This window comes from Symsagittifera roscoffensis, chromosome 10 (genome assembly GCF_963678635.1).
Source record: "Symsagittifera roscoffensis chromosome 10, txSymRosc1.1, whole genome shotgun sequence".
NCBI classification, from domain to species: Eukaryota; Metazoa; Xenacoelomorpha; order Acoela; family Convolutidae; genus Symsagittifera; species Symsagittifera roscoffensis.
Window position 1 is genome coordinate 37,969,228 of NC_087071.1, and position 24,330 is coordinate 37,993,557.

Genomic DNA, 24,330 nt, shown 5'->3' on the forward strand with positions numbered 1-24,330 from the left:
GGACAACCTTAAATCAAATACTAAAAAATAACCTAATATATTATAAAATTGCTGAATAAATCCGAAAAAATTGAAACTAAATTTCAAGCACCGTTAGAAACTTTACATAGAGTATTCGGATTATTAAAAAAAGCCGAAATTCTAAAAACTCTGTTCTGGAAACTAAGCCGACAAAAAAAACCGACGGACGATGGTCCAACATTTTCAGTTTGCGAAAAAACCAGGTCCCGACTGGAATCGAGCACTTAACCTTTGTCTTCTTATGCTAGGTTACTACCACTGCAGTAAATGAGCAAAACGATCTTTGAATTTGAATTTTTACTTATTGTTCTACACTATAGGCTAAAAAGCAAAAATTTAAAAAAAAATGTCGACAAATATTTAAAAAATGGCGTTAAATCTCATTATTTCGATTTTCTGCAACAAAAAATATGAAAACGACCTGGCGTCCAAGAAGTAGCAAAGAGGATTTCAAAATAATTTACAATTAAAGAAGGAACTAGAAGGACGAAAAAATTGAAATCAAAAGATTTTTTCTTGTTTTAATTTAGTTTGAAATTTTTAAAAAAGATTCTTGTTGGGTTGACTTTAAGCATAAAAAATTATTAAATAGTCAATTTCAAAGAAACTTTCGAGAAAAAATAGGCAAATAAGCCGACAGAACTAAAGCCGACGCCCAATAAGCCGAAAATCGACCAAAATCTTTCGGCAAAAATCTTATTGAAAAAAGTGCACCTAACTCCCACATAGAATCCATAAATGCTAAATTAGTAATTTGTTTAATGTGGTATACACAATTCGGAAACTAAACTGAAAGAACTTAAGTCAACAACCATGAAGCCGAAAATCATCAGCAGAAAAATAGAACGGCAATGCTATAAATATTTATGCCATTGTTAAGTTTTTATTTATCATTTACCAGTAGCAACTAGTTCCAGTGATTAAACTTAAATTTTCAAGAAATTGAGCACGTCATCAGCACAGCTGCACAAATGACAATGATTCAATTGTTTATTTTTGGAACAAGTTGTGAACCCGAAAAAAAATTATACTCCGATTTGATAACGCTTGCTAATCGCATGCGTAATAATCAGTTATCTAAAATTAGTGCTAGTTGGTATTAAGAGTTTTGTAAATGAAAATCATCACAACCTGTATAAACGTCTTCATTGCGTTATTTGACACTTAGAAACGACGCTTAACTTTAGGAGGATCATTATTGCTCCTTTCAATGCATGCTTTTGAACGCATCAAAGAAATGCTCTATCTCCCCAAATACTCGGACTCATTACAAAATAAATAGACGTAACCACTAGACCTTTCAAGCGTCAATCATTAAATTTGCGTTGACAAAAAAAAACAAGCTGGAATTTAAGTACTTAAAAGAGCGTATGCTTTTAAAAGTGTCGAAATGGGAAACTCCGCCATCCGCTATGTGCAAAAGTTCAATTTGTTTTGGAGTCTGAATATAATAGGCAAACAAATATGCGACTCAAAGTGAGAAAAAAAGTAATGAAATTATATAGTAGTCTCAGGTGTGTTACCTCTAAGTTCATGGTCCAAAATTATACTTAATTTTCTAATTTGAGGTACTTCTAGGTAACGAACTTGTAGATAAGACAGACACTTGAGACAATTATTGCGATTTCGCTCAAAACGAAAACCAAACTGACGAAAGCCGAATCAGAAAGATGAAAAAACAATTAGACACATTGCGTACCACTGTTACTCAGGCCACAATTAGTACGGCAGTAGCTTTATTGACTTTTTAATAAGGGCAAGGAAATAAAAATTTCAAAGATTTTTGAAAAATGAATGCCATGTACGGGACTCGAACCAGAAGCCTCGAGCATCTGAGATGAACTAAAACAGTAGTCACTCCTGAAGCGCAGATTACATGCTATTAAACTGCCAATACTAGGCAGCAAAGGTGTTTCCCAAAAAGGACAAGGACACTATTTTATGCGACTTGTAGTGCAAAAAATGGATCTGTAATATAACACAACGCTCGTTTTGTAATTAGGGGTATTATAAGGATAAGTACAAGCTGAAGGGCGACCGGTTTTTTGACAGACCGGTTTCTTAGCATAAAAAGTGAAATTTAGGTCTTTTCTGCAGATTTTGAGCAACAACTTGGTGAAGGCAGCAAAAATTAACGCAGAATTGATTGAGTGAAATTGAGCTTCCCTAATTAAGACAATTATATCACGGTTTGTCAACAAGTTCTAAGCAAAGCAAACTAGTTTAACGGGCAGTATTCCTCTCGTACTGGATGTAAGCGAAGCGGAGCAAGCGTATTCTACTTGCCAATGCCGCGTTTGAAGTCTGACTGTTTAATTGTATTGAGTCTGCTAAAATAGCGGTCTGCTAAAAACCTGCCTGATTAAAGACCAAGCCCCAAATTAAAGGCATCTTTCAGCATTGTAGTAATTCCACAAGTATATGTAAAAAAAGTGGATATGCAAATGGTTTATGAGCAACAGCAAAAAGCTCTAAATAACGGTGAAACTCTTGTATGCCAATGATGCACAAAAAGAAAGATAGGAAACTCAAACCAGTCGAAAAAATCATTCGATAAAAATGGGGAAAATAGTGTTATTTTTGAAAATGTTGTCGTATGAAAACAAGATTTCAAACGATTTAGTTATGGCAAGTGTCAACAATTAAATCAAGGGTCCATTCATTGCTTTCTGGCGAATTGTGAACAAGGGAAAAAAGATCACATAAAATTGACCTGTTCATTCTAAGATCACTTTAAAATAATTATATATTATCAAGCCATCGAATAAATCAGTGATTCTGCTAAACTACTTTTCGATTTGATATCGCTTGCTTCTCGCTAACTATAATTAAAAGTTTTAACTTCTATTTATTTTGAAAAAAAGAAGTAAGCTGATTGTTTAACATTACTCAAGAAAGCTCGCTTGGAAAAATAGCAAAACCAATCAAGATTGTCCAAAACAACTTTTAAACTAGACTAAAATTAAGAATTGTAATTTACTCAACTTAAAAAACTCGATCGACCATAAAAAACTACCCTTTCTTAACACGTTAGTAACCACGAAGTTGGCCTTCGTGAGAGTGAGAGAGAGAGAGAGAGAGGAAAGGAATAAAGACAGCAAGCCTAGCGCCTCCAATGAAGTTAGTCTTCGAAATTGGCCTAACAATTATCACCAACTTCTCTATGTTCAAAATTAAGTTCAGAAGCAGTACCTCTTCCTCGCAAGTTGGTCTTCATAATTGGACTTCTCCCTGTGGTACTTGGCCTCCTCCTGAATATTGAGCCTCCTCTCCTCCCCCTGCACTCTGGCAGTGTTCGCCCTCCACTCCTCCTCCATCGCCTTCGCCCTTCCGATGCACTCCTCTATCTTCAGCTGCTCAGTCCTCTCTTGGTCACGTGCCAGGTCAAGTGCTTTGTTCGCATTGGCTGAAAATCACAGTTATCACTCCGATCAAAATATAGGCGCAAAAACTTTTTGCAGAAAAGGGTCTTTTTAAGGTCCACTCAATATAATGGCGCAAAAACTGTTTGCAGAATAGGGTCTTTTTAAGGTTTTTGGAGAGCCCAGAAAGAAATTAGGTCTATCCAAAACAATACGTCGACAAAACGTTTCGAAAAACCTCCCAATCTTGAAAAAATCCTCGATACACAATTGCAGAAAAAATTAAATGGTGGAAAAACAAGGATTGCAGGCTACTAATAGTTTTGCATAGAATTTTCTGATCATGTATATTTTTATGACGAAAATTTAAAAAGAAAAAATTGAAAGTTTTCAAATTTTGTTTTTGGTTTTTTTTTAATTTCTTTGTTTAATTTTTCACCTAGTGATAGGGACTGAATTCGAAAACCAACCACAATCATTGTCAAAATAGCTTTTAAAAAATTCCAGAATTAGATAGCGAATACAGCCAGGAAATTAGTCTGAAAAACGAAAAACTTCAGCCCAATTTTTCTCGACACGGAGACAACTTTGAGTATTTTTTGGGATCTGATGACGGTTGAGAAGGATTGAATTTAATGCCACACTTCACTCCTAGGGGCTTTCTTTGAGGCAGTCAAAATCGGGCTGAAAAAAGACACCCTATGTCATAGTCCATTACCTTCACTTCAACACTCAAACTGCCTTGGTTCGATATTGCAAATGAGCCAAATAACTTGCACAACTTACGCGACTGGTTTAGCTCTTTGATTGCCTTGGACGCCCTCTCCAGCCCAGTAGGGTCGAATGCCTGGTAACTTTTCTTCGCATCCTTAGCCTACATCAAATAACCAAAGTGAACTTATGGAGAAAAATCTGTTCTTTATAGAAAAAAAATCAACATTTCTCGTCATCAGTGAAAAAATTTTAATTATTGGAGAACATTTCTAGTTTTTATGATGACCTTTGAACCTTGCAAAGTTCAGCGCACGTGCGATTTGAACTCATAACCTTGTAATTGCTAGGCAATATCACTACGGGATACACCACAACGTCTCAAATTTTATTGATTAAGAAAAGTCTATTCACTGACATTTAAAAAAGCCAATCAAAAAGCTTAGCAGACGGTAATAATTAAGTACGATTCGTAATTACTTCGCAGAATAACTGAAGAGCGGCATGTTTCACCTGTTGATTCGTTTTTCAGGAAACACATTTGCAAAATTTTTGCTGGCTGTCGGATATATCTCCCAGTAAAACGCAGTACAAATTCGCCATGAAGTTATCGTTCAAATTAAAAGTTTTACAACAGTTTCAATCCCCATTCGGTTCATTCAAGTACAAATAGTTCTTAAGTAAACTATACACCGTTCAACGCGAATAATTACTTCTTGGGGTCTGTATTTTTTTTTCCAAGGGTAGACTAGGGCGCTAGGGGGAGAAAGGGAAGGGGGGCTAAATGAGAAAAACCCAAAACTCTTGTTTACTTCACTACATACATGCTTTTAGCAATATAGTTTCAACACCTTTCAGAAATTTTCATGTCCATATGTACCTGTTGCAGTGCATCAGCAGCTTCCCTCATCATCTTGGCCTTCTCTTCTTCTGTGGATGGGCTGGAGGAGGAGGGGTCCTTGGGAGGGGGAGTTCGTTTGCTCCCTGTGAGGTTCGGTAGCCATGACATAAATACCTGGAATAGTAGGGTAATCGTCAAGTTGCAGTTGTTTACGCTCACTTTTACAGATATTTTTCTGATTCAGAGGAATGAATGATAGTAAGGAAGTCATGTTGTTGATTGTGTGCATTAAGAAAAAAGGGAAATGGCCTTACAGAATTTTGGCTCTTTTCCATTTTTCCAACCCACCTACAGGGGGGACTGGGAAATATGCGGAACTTTTCCATCGCAATATCTATTCCTCGTTTCTGCTACGTTTTCAGTCGCCTTTTTTCAGTAGCAATGACTTGTAAGAATTGACTTCCAGATCTAACTGGCACTGAACTTGGGAAAAGTTCATTTAGAAAAAACTATGATCCTGCTGCTTGCTTTTCCGTTTCATGCTCGGCTTTTGCGCTGACCGACCTTTAATCATGCAAATCCAGAGGAGAAACACGATGATCAAACAGGATACTGATGTCAATCAAAATTTAAGTCATTGCAATCAATACTACGTATTTGAGTTGTAAGAAATCATATCAAATGCAAGTTTTTGATACAAAAATTGGGTCTTTTTGAAAGTTTTTATCAAAATGTGTTCAATGTGAAGAGTTGTTGATTTCTCTGTGTGCGAAACTAAAATTAAAAAATCTAAAAGGCGGAAAGAATTTTCGATACTTTATAATGAGTCCTGATAGCAAACACGTAGGTAAATTGACACAAAAGGCTGCAAAGTTAAAGAAAAAATATAGTCTACAGACTTATTTTGACTCTCGTTTAACTTTTTAAAAACCTGATGTACTCAATTTATGGGTTAAATTAAACAGACTGACCATCACAACAACACTGTTATCAGTTTAAAGTTTTTTTAGTACTGCTTCAAACGTTAATTACGCAATTATTGTTCCGCTCACACCTGAGAAGAAGTGATTTGTAACAAGTGCGAAATTTTTTTTCCCGACGCATTTCGACTAACTCAAAAATGTGCGAAATATATTATTCCTAAGAAGGCGCTAGAAAAAACTTCAAAAATTAATTTTGCTAGAGTGAAATAAAATTATACGTTTTACCTTAAAGTATAAGAAGAGGCCCATTATAGGTCGACTCGCTCGCTGTATTCGCTCTAACTTAGATTATCAATTAGTAACTTCCAAACAATTTTTCGCGACATTCTGAAAACTTTTTGGAATTTTTCACATGTTCGAATCACGACTGAGAGGGTTTCCAAACTAATTCTCACTTAATCTATTCTGATGAATATTTGAGACACTTGATTTGCGTGGAAAAAACTGAAATTTCCTCTTCATTTTCAATGGTCAGAACAATTAAAACTTTCGAATTTCGGAGAAAAATCAAATAACTTTCTTTGAATTTCAAGAAAATTTTCATGTTTATATGATACTTTCCGGTAACGCATGCACTTTCAGTCACTACATTAATGTTTGTTCATATGATATCACACCCAATCTAACTTAAATGTTTATGGGACTCCTCAAATGTAATTCCTTCCCCTCTTAGACGTTAGACAGAATTTCTTGTAAAAATAAATAGCGAATTATAAGTACATTAAGATTATGGAATCGCTAATTAAGATTGTAGCAGCCGCCGCGGCAATTCAAATTACAAATTTCAAGTAGCTGCCGTGATGAAGAAGTCTTTACAGTTATCTTTAAGGATTCAACATGCTGCCCGGAAAGCAGAGAAGCATTGGAGACAGTAAGCTGCTTTAACAAAAGTTTACGGCTAGCTGGTAGGAATAGAACTATGTTCAGAGAAATGATTATCAGTATTCGTCTTATCACAAAAACTAAACTTATTCAAAAACGAATTTAAGTTGCTAATTTTCAATATATTGCGGCAGAGGCAAAGCCTCACTTCGCAAACGCGAGCGACAAAACGTCAAGAATATTTGTCACAATGACAAAAAATCAGCGACATATTTCATATTTTTCTAAAACTTAACCTATTAACAAAAGCGAGTACGATAGTCATTCTCTTACATATGATTCATAAAAGCCCACTTGACAAAATCAGAACAGGCGGATGACACATGTGAAAAAAGAGGACATCCGATTTTTTTACGCTGTAATACTGGCATTCGTAAAATTTCTAAATGCTTATAACCAGAAAAAAATTAAAAATTCAGTTAAGGCAATTTACTACATGGTGCCAATCATTAAGTTTGTCGAAGCCCAAAGAAATGCTTGTATTAATTCGAAAAAACTTCAAAAAAAATCATATAATGAAAAAAACATACGTTTTTACGAAATCATATATTCCAAAAAAACTTCAGCAAAATTTCTGGGAACAAAATTACTAGCAACATAGCCGGATTGAAAGAGTTTTGAATGATAGTGAAAGACGCTTAAACCATAGGCAAATTCCGCGCTTGTGGAAATTAAGCAGACAAACAATAGACAGACAAATATTTTGTCACGCGGAAATTTTTAGACTTCCAAAAAACAGGTCCAGATCGGATTCAGCCCATGACCTGAGTTTCCCAAGCATGAACGTTACCTCCACGCTAAATGGGCGAAACTGATACTACGAGCTTGATATAACAATACAGTAAGCTGAGCAAGTGATTCTTGATTTTGTTAAGCTAGTTGTCAACCAAAAAAGCCTATATTCCGATTTGATAACACTTCCTAATCGCAAGCGTAAAAAAGAAACAAAAAAATTAAAGCAAGGAAATAAAAAGTAGATTTTTATGAGTTTTGTTTTCAGAAAATTTATCGTGTAACGCACCTCAGGTGTTTCAAACAGATTAGTGAACATGAAAGCTGCTTATACCTAGAATGTATGGGAAAAATAGCAAAATGACAGCAACCATAACAAAAAGACCAACAACGCTTTTGATTTCAAAATTTGAACGAAAAATATTTTCGACTTGAAGGTTTTCCAAAAGAAAAAGGTCAAAACTCCAAAACTACTGGGTTTCAGATTTTCGTAAATAAAACCCCAAAATGGCCGACTCCATAAAATGGCAAATTCGATATTTAAAAAAATGAAACTATTTCAATTGCAAAATCATCAAATTCATTAATAAGATTCATAAACCAGCGTAATTAATTTTAAAATATCAGACTATTTTTTCTAAACTTAACTCAAACTCAACGAAAAAAAATGAGCGATGATATTAGGATGAGAGTTCACATATACATCTGCTGGTAGTAACCTGGGGTCGACAACTTCAAAATTTGAAAAGTATTTATTTGATAAGAAAAACACTTTAGAAAACTCTCAATAAAGAAGATAAAACCGTCATGAGTAAGAAAGCAAAAAGCGTTGTGCAGTCATAATTGGAGAACAGATAAACATCCTGAAAGCATTCGCCAGTACCTTGAAAGCACTTGCCATAGTGTTGATTATTTCGAAACAATTTTAGATCTTAGGTTTTTAGAAAAATGAAAAAAAAAACATAAAAAATGACATATATCAAAAACTAAGATAGTTTGAGCAATCAAACTTGGAGGCATGATGTGCAGCCCAAAAGTTTGAAAACAAACTAAAAAAACATCATATGTTAAAAAGACCTTGAGCTGACACCTTTGGAGGCAAGATTTGCAATCCCTGAGAGTACCCTGAGAGCAAATCACACTACAGAGTTGAGAATTGCAACTTCTTAGACTTTTTAGATCCGAACTACTTGAAAATTTAAAAAAATATATATCAAAAAACGTCTACCCAGGAAACTAAAAGCACTTAAGCAGTCATATTTTGAAGCAAGTTTTGGAACCCTTGAGAGTACCATGAAAGCATCCAATTACATGGTTAATAGTTTCAATTGTTGTTAAAGTTAAGTATAATTTCTTTGACTTTTTGCTAAATTAAAAAACGTCATATCTCAGAACTAAACGGTTTCAGCAGTCATATTTGGAGTCACAATTTGCAACGTCGAAAGTACCCAGACAGCAACTCACACCCTAGAGCTGAGAAATTAAATATTTTTCTTTAAATAAGTTCTATGAATCTATCTCGCAAACAAAAAGGATAAGAACAGTAATAATTTGAGGCAAGATTAGCCTTCTTTGGGAGTACCCTGACAGCACCCAATTACAGGCTTGCGAATTTTAAATTTTGTGGAATTTTTCCAATTTAAGTTTTCAGAAACTTTCAAAAAAAATCACAGAATCTTTGTAGCTCGTGAACTAAAAGATTTGAATATTCAAAATTGGAGGCCCAATTTGCAATTCCTAGGAAAGCCTTGGCAGCATCCCTCTTTTGGGTTGCTAACATTAAAATTCACGAATAAAAACACTGCATTCACGCTGGAAAGTCGAAAAAAACGTAATTATTGCAAAATACGATATGGCTTAAACGTGCAAAAGTTCTTTCGTTAAACAATATGTTGAGAAACTTACACACGGCGAGATAATGAAACCCGAAGTTAAACATATGATAATGGAAAAGACATGTCCTGTTAAAAACTTAAGATAAACCGTCTATAGGTTGTTAATGGTTGGACTTGAACTAAGACTAATTTAAGACAGATCGGGTTAAGATTCCTACAATTAGTTGTAGGCTTTTATTTAAGACTAACTAAAAAGACTAAGGTAACAACGCTAAGGTTAAGAGATAAGAAAAAGGTTGAATTAAGATTTAGTTTCGTTAGATTGGTTGCATATCAAAATTAGACAATGAACAATCTCTCTAGATCTACCAAAAGCCGTTGCGCTTTTGGCAGGTATTTTTAAATTAACATAGTCATAGGTCAGAGCTTACTATAACTTAGAGGTTATAATGTTAGCATAAAGTATCACCTTTGACATTCCCCGCGAAAAATTGGTTATACTGTACTTTCACCACGCAAAAGGAATGTTCGGACACGGGATAAATAGGTGGGTACGCTGGTCGGGAAAACCCCGCACGAAAGCCCGAAGGGCGAGATAATAGCAAGATAATAGCATGATACTAGAGTAGTTCAATCATGAGATTATTCCACGTTAGCACCTGATGGTTGAGATAAACTAACTAAAATATATGCTTTTTGTTACACACGAAATTGTTCGGACTAGGGAATGGATAAGTGGGTACGCTGGTCGGGAAAAAGCCCCACAATAGGACTCCGTAGGCGAGATGATAGCACCCAAATGAACGTAAGATTATACCACGGTAGCACCCCATGGGTGAGATACGGTTGATAATTGAATAAATGTACTGTTTTATGACTCATGTTACAATTTAAGGTAGCTCGAGATAATCCGATTATGGCGTATTAGGCCGGTAGTGGGGTGAATTTATAACTATAACTACGTCATAATGTTAATCAACTTAGATCAGAAGCAAAAAAAATACTACGTTTAAAGAGTTACTGACTGAGAGATTTCTGAAAGTTTGAGTTTTAATGACAAGGTTGCTATACCTCAGATCTAAACTGCGTCCCGGTTGGCGGCTCGATTAATCGTCCATTTTCTCAGTTCATCAAGCGTCATTGGCCGTCCTAAGAGTTCTATCGTCGAAATGATAGAAGGAGAGTTTAGTCAGTCTGGATCAAGAACAATTGGGTTAGATACTGACTCAGTTGTTTCGGAGGGTAGGCCCGATGGGTGAAATCGAGTAGTGTGAATCTCGGGGCTGAATTTAACCTTCTTGCGTGGGTTAGCACTTGAGTTAGATGTACCGCTCGAATTTCCAAAGCTTTCTTCTAGCAAATCCACTGTCGTCGGATCCGGTGTCGACGGTGATGTCGGGGTTGTTAGGTCCACCACGTCAATTTGATGGCTCTCCATTTCGATAGAGGTTGCCTCAATCGTTGGGTAGCATGGTGTGGTGTGAAATCGATGAAGTGTTGGGACGTCTAAATTCTCATCCGATATGTCTACTCGACTAGTAAACACTCTCACCCAGCATTGTTGGGGGCTGTCTAACTCGCATGGGTCTGGTGTTATATCTTTTGTAAATACCGGGCAATTTTTTGGAGGGCGGTGATTTCACCGGAGACGAAGCTTTTCTCTTCGCAGTGCCGGACAATTTCGCTGTTGTCTTGGTAGAATTAACCTCTGGTTGTTGTTTCTCTGTTTCAGCGATTGTGATCGGGTGGGCAATCTTTTCAGTTTGCTCTGTACTGGGATTTTCAAGAGGAATTGGCAGATCTTTGTTACCTTTGTCTGCTTCTTCGTGGCTGTCCAGGAAAATTAGCGGTGGATTTGGATGAGATGTGTTATTGTCTTCGGAGTCAAGATCGATCAGCGGAAATTCGGTCCTTTCTATTTTCGGTTCGGTCTGATCCATAATTTCGGCTTTAAGATCTGCTTGATCTGGTGATGGGTATTCTAGTGACTTTTCTGGATCTTTTACAGTTTTGGTCTTTAATTCCTTAAGTGAAATTAGGTCGCTAGCGTTGTCATCTGATGAGATTTCTGTTGAATTGTTCGTCGCTCGGTATTCGTTTTCGCAAATTCTTAGATGGTCGGGTGTGCCCAGCGGGCTTGACTCGTGGTCAGTTTCCAGGCCAATCGGGAATCTCAATCTTTTTCGTTGCTCTTCCTCCTCTCTAAGGAGTGTCTCTCGAGAATTATTCATTGCCGCGTTCCGCCTCGCAATATCGAGATCTTCAAATTTAGCCTGGAGGTTTCTTTTCTTTTGAGTCGCTCTTGAACTTTTGAAACCCACGTTTCTTTGTGGACTCGTGGTCTTCCTCAGGCCCTTTGTTGCATAGAATTTGACTAATTGGTTTTCTTTCTCGGGCTCGGTTTCTTCAGGGCTGGTTGTTTTTTGATGGCTTAATCAGATTTACGTATTATTTTCCCATTTTTTAGAGTAATTGTGGGGTCTGACTCCCTTACTATTTCATCCTTGAGTTCTTTATAAAATGGTTCACTCTTCGATCTATCCTGAACTTTTCTATATATAGTGGTCTTACCCGGCGGGTTGTTCAGCACTGAGTTTTTTATGCCCAAGGCATCTCTTTTTTCCGCGCGGGAGAGCACTTTCACTGGAGACCCAGCACTGGTTGGGACATATCTCACGGCATTAGCAACATCATCCGAAGATGATGAGTTCTCGTCCAGATCTCCGTCCTCAATATCGTCGGGGGCGTCCCAGTCGTGTCTTCTTTCTCGACTCATGAGTTTTCGGCCCTTATCTATGCATAACAAGGTTTTGTTCCAATCAAGGTTATCTGAGGATGGTGACTTGACTAAATTATGCCAGATAGTATTTGGGGATCTACCAAAGTGTGCTTCGAAGGGAGAGCAGTTAAGCGACTGTTGGGTTACCGTTCTTAGGCATTTTATTATCTTCAGTAATGCAGATTCTAGTGATGGTTTTGGGCGTTCTTGTGCCATAACCAAAAGCCTTTCCTTAATGGTTCTAATTAAGCGTTCGACGAATCCAGTGGCTCTATGGTCACCCACTGGGCTAAATATAACCTTTATGTTATGTTCGTGGCAAAACTCTCTAACTTCTTTGGAGATAAAACCAGATCCCTGATCTGTTCTGATAGTTCTAGGTATCCCATGTAGAGCTATGTATTTGCTAAGAAAGTTTATGATAGATTTTGCCGATGTGCTGGATGTTATTTGAGCAGAAGGGAATTTTGAAAATCTATCCACGCATACCAAAATGTATTTTTTTGTTCCCCATACTAGTGGTAATGGACCGGCGATATCTAATTCCATTTCTTGGTTTGGTTCTTCGACCGTTGGAGTTTCCCGAGGGTATTATGGTTTGAAAGAGGTTTCAAGTTTTTACCTGCTTTAACACACTCGATACAGTTTTCACCGTGGACTTGGATCTCACGATAAATTTTTGGCCACCAGATGTATTGGGTTGCCTGACTTTTCATTGCAAACTGGCTTGGGTGGGCTTCGTGTAATCGGTGGAGCATTGTCGATCTCAAGCATGCCGGGATAACTAGTCGATTTTCCAAATAAAGACATCCTCCGCTGACGTGTAAGTTATTCATGTACGATTTATAGTAATTTCCCAATTGTAAAATATCTTGTTTACGATCTTCCTCAATTGCTTTAATTATTTTTTTTCAGTACTAGATCTTGTTTTGATAATAAAGACATAAATTTCGAATCGAATATTTCTGGCCAAGAGAATGGAAATATGTTAATTTTGACTGTTTTCTTCTTACTAGGTGATCTTTCTAAGGGATTATCCGACGGGTTGCTAGTACTTGGTGTTAAAGTATCCATGTTTTCAGTTTTAGAATGTTCTGTCTGTTCAGTAAGTTCTAGTTGTTCAGCCATATCTTTCAGTATTTTGTAGTTGGTAAAAAAGTCGTTGATTTTGCAGGATGAGTCACAATCTTCCGTTCGCGAGTGAGAATTTTGGCACACTGAAATGTTAGAGTAGTTAACTATAAATTGGAAAGTTTCAACGGCGTTCGCAATTCGTTTCTCACGTTCTATTTCTTGGCAGGTCATATGATCTGTCGACTGGCCAATCGTATTGCAGTGTGTGATGTCATGTGCTTAGAAATGTTGGGAGAATTTATTTCTTATTTGCGACCACGAATTTCTCGGCATCAGATGATCAAAACCTAGGAGTGTACTAATTTGATTTACCGAGGCGATAAGAAACTTTTCGTCGTCGAGTGAGACCGGTACGGGTTTGCCCGATGGGTGTCGGGATAGGTAATCAACAAATCCCATGTCTTTACCCGGTGAATGTTCGACGGTAAAGTCGAACGGTAGTAACTTGTCTGCCCAACGGGTGAGACGTGATTGTGCCGTTTTAGTGTATTCGTCGTCTCTCAGTGCTCCTATTAAGGCTGTATGGTCTGTTAGAATTGAGAATTGTTTGCCCAGTAAATAGTTTTTAAAATGATCCAATGCCCACACTAGACCCAGCAATTCAAGTTCATTGGTGCTGTATTTTAATTCAGCAACATTTAAAAATCTGCTAGCAAACGCTACGGTTTTCCAATTCCCCCGATGGTCTTGTTCGATGGACGCGCCCAATCCCAAATGAGATGCGTCGCATTTCACTCGGGTATTCAGTTTTACATCAAAGTGATGATTCGTTACCGTGTTACAAATTTCATTCTTAATTTTTTTCAAACGCCTCGACGTGCACTGTGGACCACTTGAATGGTTTGTTTTTCTGCATTAGTTCTCTAAACGGTGCTGATAAAGACGCCAAATTTGGTATAAATTTATTGAATTGGATAATAGATCCCATTAGTGATCTTATATCTTTGATACAGCTTGGTTCTTTCAGGTTTCTAATAGCGTCAGATTTGTGTATTAGAGGTGTCGTCCCTTTTGCATCGATTTTAAATCCCAACCATTCTATGTTGTGAGTCAGGAATGTGCATTTTTCTCATTTTATGGCTAATCCTTCTTCGCCTAGCGTTTTTAAAACGTTGATAACTAGTTTTTTGTGTTCATCCTCGCTACCCACGGTAGCCATTAAGATGTCGTCAAGGTAACGAGTGTTTGGTAGTTTTTCCGTCAGACGGTCCATTATGCGTTGAAATTCATTAGGCAAACCGCCTAGTCCATAGAATCCGGTTTTAAAACGGTAAGAGCCTGTTACTTCTCCCCCCACGATGTTAAAATAACATTGGTTACTTGCCTTTTTTGAAAGTGGTATTTGGCTATATGCGTACTTTAGATCGATCGATGAGAACCAAATGTTTTTTTCGTCGTGGCCGCTAATCGTAACAGCTACTTTATCAATTAATTCAAATAGATTCGGCATTTGATATCTATTGCGAAATATCTGTTTGTTCAGCAATTTCGAGTTTAATGCTAGTTTAATTGATCCGTCTCTTTTGGCTGTTATAACGATAGGGGAGATGAAACAATCTTCAGAGCATCTAGACAGTTTTTCGATGTGACCATCTCTTAGTAGTTGGTCAATACATAGTTTAACTTTAGGGAGAAGATGAATTGGAACGCGCTTCCCCTTTACCTGTATTGGCTTTATTGGTTCGTTAAAATAAGTGTTAACTAAAAAATTCTTTGATCTACTGGATCTTTTTACGAGGTCTGAAAATTGTCTTGATATGTATGCTTTAAACTCACTTTGTGATGGTGTATCTTGGTTTTGCTCAGGTTTCTTGTCCGATGCAAATCTTATTTGATTAACGTCTATCCCGTTGGGTGATCCTTTCTGAGTTCTCCGTAGCTCTGGCCCGTTGGGTGGAGGTTGTTTTTGGAGTACTACTATTCCCAGGTTTGGTAATATGTCGTTTCCGAGGAGATTTCTTTCTGCACCATCGGTAATGAATAGTTTCTGATCGCTAGCGTCCCAACCCTTTGATCGAATTCTGACCCGAACTCTTCCGATTATGTTTATTGTGCTCCCAAAGCCTTGGTACGCTTTCTTTGTTAGTTCGTCCACGGGTTCTAGTTTTAAAAATCTATCTCGTATCTTCAGTTCGTGAAGTAAGTCTTTTTTCATGAATGAGACTGGACTTGCTGAGTCAATCTGTATTTCTGTGCAGTAAGGATTAAAATTTCCCAGAGATACCATCAACGTCTTTTTTAGTTCTAAACCTTCGTGGTTAAATACGGTTCTCACTCCGCGTTCGATCTTGTCTTCGACTGCACTTATTTGGGTATCCGTATCCACTGCTAAAACTAGAAAATCATCTAAGTTAACTTCGAATTCGGGATTTTCCTGCGGGTTAGCCCTGATGTTTTCATTTTCCTGGGGTGTTTGGTTTTTTTCTACTATATTTGTTTGTTTTCGTGCTGAACTCCTGCAGTGTTTTGCAAAGTGGCCTTTACGTCCGCACGTATTGCAGTTTCTTTCTCTAGCTGGGTATGTAGTTAGGTGTCCTTTCTTGAACTGCTGACCACAGTTGCGGCACTTATTAATTTCGACGATGTTTAGAGTCGGTTCGTTTTTGATGTATTGTGGTCTCTGTACCGCATTATAGGTAGGAAATTTTAGGTACTGTTGATGAATTTTGGTACCTTTCTCATGGACTAGTACATAAGATAGTACGTTTTCTGGAGTTAAGTATTCGATGCATAATTTCTTTTGTATTTCAACGTTTCGCATATTTGTAATGAAGATGTCTCTGACTAACTCAGACTCGAGCTCCCCCAGCTTACAAATTTTTGCTAGCTCGGATAATATTTCATGGAATTTCTCTAAAGACTCGTTCTCTTTCTGTCTCCGACCAAAGAATTTAAATCTTTCGTATGTGAGATTTGTAGTGACCATGAAAGTAGTTTTGAGTAATTCCCAGAATTCAGCAAAGTTAATATCCAGTATTCTTTTCCCAGGATTTTTATGTGAGAAACATTTCTGTCCTTCTCTTCCGAGAGCCAGGTATAATTGTGACTTTAATTTCTTGTCAATATCTCTGATTTGAAGTCCGTTGAATTTTGCATTGTCTTCTGCCTTCCTCCTTTTCATTTCTTCGTTGTAATTTTGGATAGCTATTCGGTGTTGTTCTTCTGTTTCCTCCCGACGGGCTTGATCATCGGATGATTCCGCTGGTTCTGCCATTGGGTATGCTAATTCGGTTCCTACCGGTGGGTTGATTACATCTTCAATGTCCACAGAAACTTTCGCGATGACTAATTTAAGACAGATCGGGTTAAGATTCCTACAATTAGTTGTAGGCTTTTATTTAAGACTAACTAAAAAGACTAAGGTAACAACGCTAAGGTTAAGAGATAATAAAAAGGTTGAATTAAGATTAAGTTTCGTTAGATTGGTTGCATATCAAAATTAGACAATGAACAATCTCTCTAGATCTACCAAAAGCCGTTGCGCTTTTGGCAGGTTTTTTAAATTAACATAGTCATAGGTCAGAGCTTAATATAACTTAGAGGTTATAATGTTAGCATAAAGTATCACCTTTGACATGTCCCCTATGGGAATCGAACCAAAGCCCTTGCATTTCCAACCCTATACAACTTTGTCACTGACGCTTACATTACCAATACTCTAGCTACTTAGAAAGCGGAAAACAGAACACTTTGATTTGTGAGTTAGATTTAAAAAGGTAGATTTGATTTACAACAAAATGATTGCTTTTATGAACACAAACATTAATCTTGAAGTTAAGAACTTCAGTTTAACTTATTCGGTTATAGTGGAACTTGTCGAAGCTGTTAGGCAGTTGGAATGATGACAGATGGAAAGTTTTTTGTAAAAAATCACGGACTGCCCGATGATTCTGTGTGTCAAAAATGTCCTTTCCTACTCTTTTTTGAAACGTGGTCAATAAACCTTACTTTCCAGCATTATAATTATATTAAAAGCGACTCTCTGTAGCTAAAGCTGCTCCTGAAAAATAACAGTATTTATCTCGAATGGATAAAATTACTGAAAAGGTTGATGGATGGAAGGCTAATGTATCGAATGATCGCTTTATTGATAGCTGAGGGATGGACCGATAGAGGGAGGGCTGGCTAGATTGATGCAAGGAAAGATGGATGGCTGGGTGGATAAAAAGGATGGATCGAGGGCTAGATAGAGGGATGACTGTATTAAGGTCTGGATAGAATGATAGATGGATGGAGAGAAAAGTGGAACAAATTTTGACTGAATTGATGGGTGGATCGTTAGAAGCTAGATAATTGTACCGACGGTATGCTGGAGGTGGGGAAAACGGCGGATGGAATTCTGGTTGGATGGATCGGAGATAATGACTTGATGTAAGGATGGTTGGATTGATGAACGATGGATACGAGGATGAAAGTATGCATGGCTGGCTGCAATGACGGAAGGCTGTGGTTAGATGGAGGGATGGAAAGCAGGCTGGTTGGATCGATGGGAGAGGAATGGCTGGATGTTTTGTTGGTTGAATGGATGGACGAATGATATATGGCTAGACATATAGATGGTTTGATGGATGAACAGATGGCTGGATAAATGGCTGGGTATAAGACTGGATGGTTGGATGGGTTGACGGATCAATTGATGGTTGGATTAACTGCCGAAGGGATGGTTTGATGGCTGGCTGGCTAGATTGATGTCAGGAGGGATAATTTAATGGATGGATGGTTGGATAGTCGTCTGGTTGAACAGCTGGTTTGATGGTTTGATTTATGGCTAGATGGGTAGATGCTTGCATGAATGGGTGTCTGGGTACCTGAAGAGATAGATGGCTTAATACATAATGGAGGGATGGACGATGGTTGCTAGATAGATACATGGCTAGATGGATGAGTGATAGATGATGGTTGGCTTGATGGATTGGTGGCAAGAAAGATGGATGCCTAGATAGATGGATGGCTTGATCGGTAGATGAATGGCTGAACGGATGAATGGTTGCACAATCGGAGCGAGTGTTTGAGGGATCGATGGTTGGATTGAGGGCTTGATATTTTGCTGGTTCGATACAAGAACGAATGGTAGATGGCTAGATAGATGGATGCTTTGCCTTGCACTACCCTACCCTGCCTTGCACGTTCTCTCCCTGCCCCGTCTTGCTTCTCCCTGCCCCCCTCGCCTTACCCTGTTTTCCTGTTTTGCGCTACCCGATCCTGCCTTGCCCCTCGCACTGCCCTGCCCTTCCTCGCTCTACCCACCAGACCTTGACTCACTTTGCTCAACCCAGGCCTTGCTCCTCGCCCTGTCTTGCACCGCCTTGTGCTTAATTACCCTGATTTGCCCCTCCTTGCCGTGTGCACACTTGCCTTGCGCTGCCCTACCCTTCCTTGCCGCTCCTTGACCTGCCTCGCCTTTCTCGCCCTGCCCTGCACTTCCTACCCTGCTTTGTCCTTCTCGTCCTGCTCTACCCAGGCTTTGCCCCCTCCTCACTTTGCTCTGCACTGCCTTGCGTTACCCTAACTGGATTTACCCCTCTTCGCCCTGCGGTGCCCTACCCTACCTACCTTGCCATTCCTCTTCCTGCTCAGCCCTGCCTTGCGCTGCCCGACCTTGCGCTGAAATGTTTCCTAAGCACTGCAATATACGATACAACTTAAACGTGGAAAATTTCGTTCGTTTCAGAAAGCTTAAGCATGAGATATATGGTATAATTTAAACATGGGGAGATGGGTAGTCGCAATTAAAAATATGAAAAAATAATTGCGTAGCCGGCTACTGTGCAGTAGCACAAAGATCCGACCACATTCATAAACCTATATAAAAAAAATTATTCAAATCTGTGACAATTTAGTTCGTTTTGTGATGAGAGGAAAAGCAAAAACTAAGAAATTTAGTAGCTTCGTCATAATCTACTACAGTTGTCTTCAAAAACTTAAAAACTTCCAAACTAAGTTTTTCTAGAGGCACATTATCTAGCATTTTTTTCGTTCAAAAAGTTCAAATTACTGTTTCAATGGATTTAATATGATATATCACAGGACCTATTCTTATGATTACCTATGACAGCTGACTTTACGTGAAAAAGGAAAAAACTAAAAGACAAAGAGCGACAGAGTTCCACCGACAGTTCAGTGGTCGGAGCAAAAAGGAGTTCATGACCAAAATTTTTTTTTAAAAAATCACTCAAAATGATTGCAATGCTCTATTTTTTCAAAACTCCAGTGCAATTTCATTAATGAACGGGTTGAAAATTTTTTCAAAATATATGCTTGTACAAACTGATCAAATGAAAGCTAAATATAAGAGCAGTAACACCATTAACACCTTGTCAACAAAAAAGGTTTCAACCACTTAACTTGAACCAAAGGTGCGCTTCGAAAACAGAAGCTTCATGAAACGATTAGAATCTACACAAACAATTATGCAAAAATATTTTGAAATAATTCAACCAACTACAATAGAACAGATTTGGACGCCATGATAATTAACTTGAGCGCTCCCAGCCAAAAGGTAGTTGCCCAAAGGAGTAATCCGCTGCTGGTCGGAAAATACTACTTCCACAAATACCCTTGTGTCTCGAAAATTGTGACCCAGACACTTGTCCTGGAAAAAACTGTCGAAAATCCAAATTCTAGCGTCTTTATTTTAGATCCTGAATAGTCTTATCGATGGACATCCTTGGCAGAAATAAAAACAAATGAAATGCTAGTTTATGATTCATACACGTATATCAAACGTCGAGTTTCGGCAGATTCCTCTATTCCGCGACGAGGTGTTTTATCTGAACGCAATGCCCGTAAGCGCGCTTCGCAAGACAAAGTCACTATTACGAATGATCATACTCATTTTCTCTATCCAGTCGACATTTAAAAAGTTTTTATTGCAAAGCAATGTTTCAACAAATTCAATAAACTACTGATTTCACCGCTCCGCCAAACGCGATTTAAAAATTCAATTATATTTTTCTTGTAAATTTTGTCTTGCTTTGACTGTTCTCTGGTTATTTGGTACGCATAAAACTTAGTTTTAGAACAATCAAACAAACTCTGAACATCAAAGCATTTAAGATCAAAAGACCAAACCAAAGAAATTAATTTCGGACAATTTGTTTTGGACACATATGTCTGGTATAGTTTTATAACTTGGTCAGACAGTTTAGTCAAAAACACAGAAGTCTGGGAGACAAATGTCTTTGAGCAACTCTTGCAGTAACTGCCAAGCAGCAATGAATGAGTTTTAATCAAGCGGATAAAGCAATGGGGATTTACAAAGTTGTCACTTTTGAAAGTAAAAATAGATCTGATATTAGATCAGGAGCGTTGCTTGTGCAGAAAAAACGATAAGAGGAAATTTGATTACAGAAGTTCAGCCCAAAACCAAGACCTGAAAAATCAATCGGGTATTTTTTTGCTCGACATGCATACACAGGCTAAACGCCAGAAAAACTCTTAGGTCTACTTTAACGATACATCACTCGACCCATTCTGCTGATTATTCAAGCTACCTGATTTTGCGCGGAAAACAAAAAAGTAACAAAACTAAAACACACCCGATTACAAAGTTTCTCCTCATTTTTCAAATGGTTGGACGATGAGCTCTTAGAGGTAGATTCAGTTCAACAATTTTTATAGGAAAAAAAAATTTGCTCCATTGCCATAACCCTTGATAATCAACAAAATAAGCAGCCCTACTAAAAGGACTCTAATTGAAGATCCCACTCAACTCGGCCCAACTTACAGTTTTCGCTTTTCCCCGACAACCAATTCCTTTCATCAAAATTGGAGGATTTCAATGCACACTTTTTGACTTTCAATGTAGAACAAACTTTTTGACTTTCAATGTAGAACAAACTTTCGGATTTCAATGTACACTTTTTGACTTTTTCTATCACTTCATTACCCTTAAATTCAGAACATATCTTGTCAATAAGTATTGATTGATAAACTGTCTACGTATTTTTTTCTTGTTGTGTTTTTGGCATCTTTCAATGCTCCATTTTTAATTTAAAAATTGCAGGTGTCCTTGAAGTTATAAAGGCTCTAATAAAGGCTTCAGAAAAGATATTATTGTTGCAGAAACTTAATTCTTTGATCAACGTCAGAAAATGAACAAACAAGCTTCACTCTCGAGGATTTGAGTCTCTCAAAGATCTAAAGTCTCTCTCCTTTCAGAGCCCGCAATGCCTTCTCTCTTTTCGCGAGCATCACTTGGGTCTTCCTACTAAGAATACCCCCACCCTGCACATGCCAGTCCTCAGATCGTGCCTTGATTCCTTCCAAAATTGGTTTCAACTCGTTCGTTGTTGCTCCAGTCAACGCAAGACAAGCTGCATTTTTCCTGTGAATGTAAGTTCCAAGCTTGGCCTTTCCTTTTACTATCACGTAAGGAATGTCCATTTTTCTGCAAAGTCCCGGGAGCGTCAAAACAATTTCGATAGGCTGTACGTCATGAGCGATCACGACAAGCTTTGCCTTTTTCTTCTCGACGCATTTCACAACTTCCCTGACTCCAGCTCTCATTGACCTTGGCTTTTTCGTAGCTGTCTTATCGGTTGCCAATTTCTCCAGTTCTTCCTTCTTCTCCTTGTCAGTGGGCAACTTATGTTTCTCGAGGAGTTTGAACACTGCGTTGGAGAGTGACTTATCAGCGGTTCGCGAGAACTGAGCAATTGGAGCAGGGATCTTGATTCTCTTCGACAGAATTCGTTGTTTCCTCTGCAGGACAACGTATTTTGGCCATTTCATGAAACGTCTCAAGTTTCGTTTAGGCTGAATATCATTTCCGATTCCGAAGTTCTTAGGTTTGCGAACAGTCAGCCCAGCCCATGGCGTCTTCTTTTTAGGTTTCGTGACTCCAATGCCTTTACCTGATTTAGTCGCGACGGACTTGGGGACAACTTTCACTTTCTTATAAGGCATGTCAACTTATATCAACTGCAGATCTGAAAAGACAGTAAGAAATGAACATTTATAGTTTTTCTTCAGTAAAAACAGTGTCAATTAAATGGGGTCCATCTATTACGAGGTCAGTGCACACGTTTTCTAGGGCCACGCCAACGCTATATTACTATTCCAAGCAGCTAAAAACATACTCAATTTAATTAAAAATCTAGAAGCCATCAACTCTCAGCTGACTAGCTATTGACTTCAATCTTTGTACTGTAACATTCGTCTACTGCAGTCACACATGAGGCTTAAGAAAAATAGGCCCTATAACCACTGGCTCAAGGGTCAGGGACACCATCTCTTGTGTTTTTCTACCTCAAGAACGGTCGGAGCCAGTTCGGTTCGTTTGTGACATGAGACTACGACCCGTTACAGCTTAAAGGCTACTACTAAAATATCCCCCCACTCTAGAATTAGAAACGTCCCCATACTTAGGTCTCTAGATACCCAAAATACATGAACGCCGTTAAAAACCGGGTTGGAACAATCCGTTAAGTTACTTTTTATTAGACAGTGGAACTTTGATCCATTTCAGATGGATCAACCTAAAACTCGCCTTACCTCAACATAACAATTATAAAACACACTCTAGAAATTTAAATTAGTACTCACATTGTAGCACTCTCAAGAACCAGGAAGTAAATAAGTCGGTAAGCAACTCAAGAATCAATAAAGTAACTAAGATGAGTTTAATGTTAGTCAGTTTCAATAACAAAACAAGTTTTTTACTCTAGACTGTGAGTTCTCGTGAACCATTGGGACACTCTAGCTGTCCACCTTTCCACCTAAGGTTCACTCTGGTCCAGTTAATAATAGTACTCCAATCACAACAATCCAGTTCGTGGGAATGCGCTCGTCTCTGTTTTAGATGGGACAGCTCTACTCTCGATTATTATTGCTACTGAAATTGCGAATAGCAATTTCCCACTGATTTTTCTAGCAACTTTCCCGCGATTGTCACTCGATCGTTCTGACTTCTCTTTTCTGATTTTCAGTTATCGCGAGAAAATCGTGCATGACAGGTTCCATTCGAAATTTTGAAAAATTAAATTTCACTCCAAAATTAAGTGTTTCTTGCTTCTCTCAAGGTCAAACTTCCAAATATGACCGACTGGCACATACTCCCCGGACTCGAGATCGATGTCCTCATCGCGTGCTGTCTTCTGCCAGTGAGTCCCAGAAAACCGAGTGTTACTCAAGATACAGTGCCAGTGGTCATTTACAGAAGTTTGCAGCAGACTTAAGCTTATCTACACCCCAAAATTCACAGCCATGTAAAATTTTCACACTATCGCTAAACAGCAATCAAAATCTGCACACACCTGCACCCTTGAATTCTTGCTTTCCAAGCCAATCATTTAAAATTTCTTTTGTCCTATTCAATCAGGAAATTGTCATGCAGCATTTTGATTTATATAATAAATATAGTATATTAATAACAATATTTGCTTTGTTAAAACTTCTTTTTCGTGAATCCAAGTTTCACCCGGATCCACGCTCAAGCCCCCTTTCCCCTCTCAAGACTCAAGATCCATACGAGCCACCTACTCATCTCGCACTCTTCGCCTTGGAGGTACTACACCCTGAAGTACTAGATACGGCAAACTGTCTCAACAGTTCCTCTTCATCATCGGAGCTAATCACAATCTCCTCCCAAGCCTTCAGCTGTTCGTAGGATTGCATCCATTCTCTTTGCTCTTGCAACCTCTTTGCTTGGTTGGGTAGTGCCTTCACCCTAGATTCCCGGTTCAAACAAAAGGAGTTGTGCAGGCTCAAGCTCACGTTCTTCGCCAGGTCCTCCTCTAGTATCGATTCCCTCGCCTTGGTATTGTCTCTAGACATTTTACCCACTCTCTTCCATCCTGTCGTGATTGCATTACGATGGGTTAACAGGGGTCTCTTGAAAGCTTCCGGCCCAATCTCGGCCTGGAACTGTCGATACTCCTTTTGATGTTTTCTCATGTGATCTTTCGTTGTCATGTACAACCAGGACGTCAGCGTCGCCCGAAACCATGGGAAGTACCTCAAACGGCTCCAGACATGTCTGACTTCCGTTGGTATGGCGAATACCTTGCACGCAGTCTCAAACAACTCGAGTCTCCTACTGTAGTCTATC

At 38.4% G+C, this 24,330-nt stretch overlaps 2 protein-coding genes across 2 annotated transcripts in view; both read right to left on the reverse strand.

Annotated features, from left to right (window-relative positions):
• The window catches only part of LOC134855595 (ATPase family AAA domain-containing protein 3-like), a 54,282-nt gene that overhangs the window by 16,034 nt on the left and 13,918 nt on the right, over positions 1 to 24,330 (reverse strand). The window contains exons 2-4 of the mRNA XM_063872131.1: positions 4,975 to 5,111; positions 4,170 to 4,257; positions 3,214 to 3,427 (exon numbers count right to left, since the gene is read on the reverse strand). Coding sequence (XP_063728201.1) covers positions 3,214 to 3,427; positions 4,170 to 4,257; positions 4,975 to 5,103 — 431 coding nt within the window. The 5' untranslated portion in view covers positions 5,104 to 5,111. The remainder of the gene's footprint in view (positions 1 to 3,213; positions 3,428 to 4,169; positions 4,258 to 4,974; positions 5,112 to 24,330) is intronic.
• On the reverse strand, positions 21,333 to 22,214 carry LOC134855307 (uncharacterized). The gene has a single exon (XM_063871797.1). It carries the CDS (start codon positions 22,185 to 22,187, stop codon positions 21,420 to 21,422), a length of 768 nt encoding a protein of 255 aa, XP_063727867.1. The 5' UTR covers positions 22,188 to 22,214; the 3' UTR covers positions 21,333 to 21,419.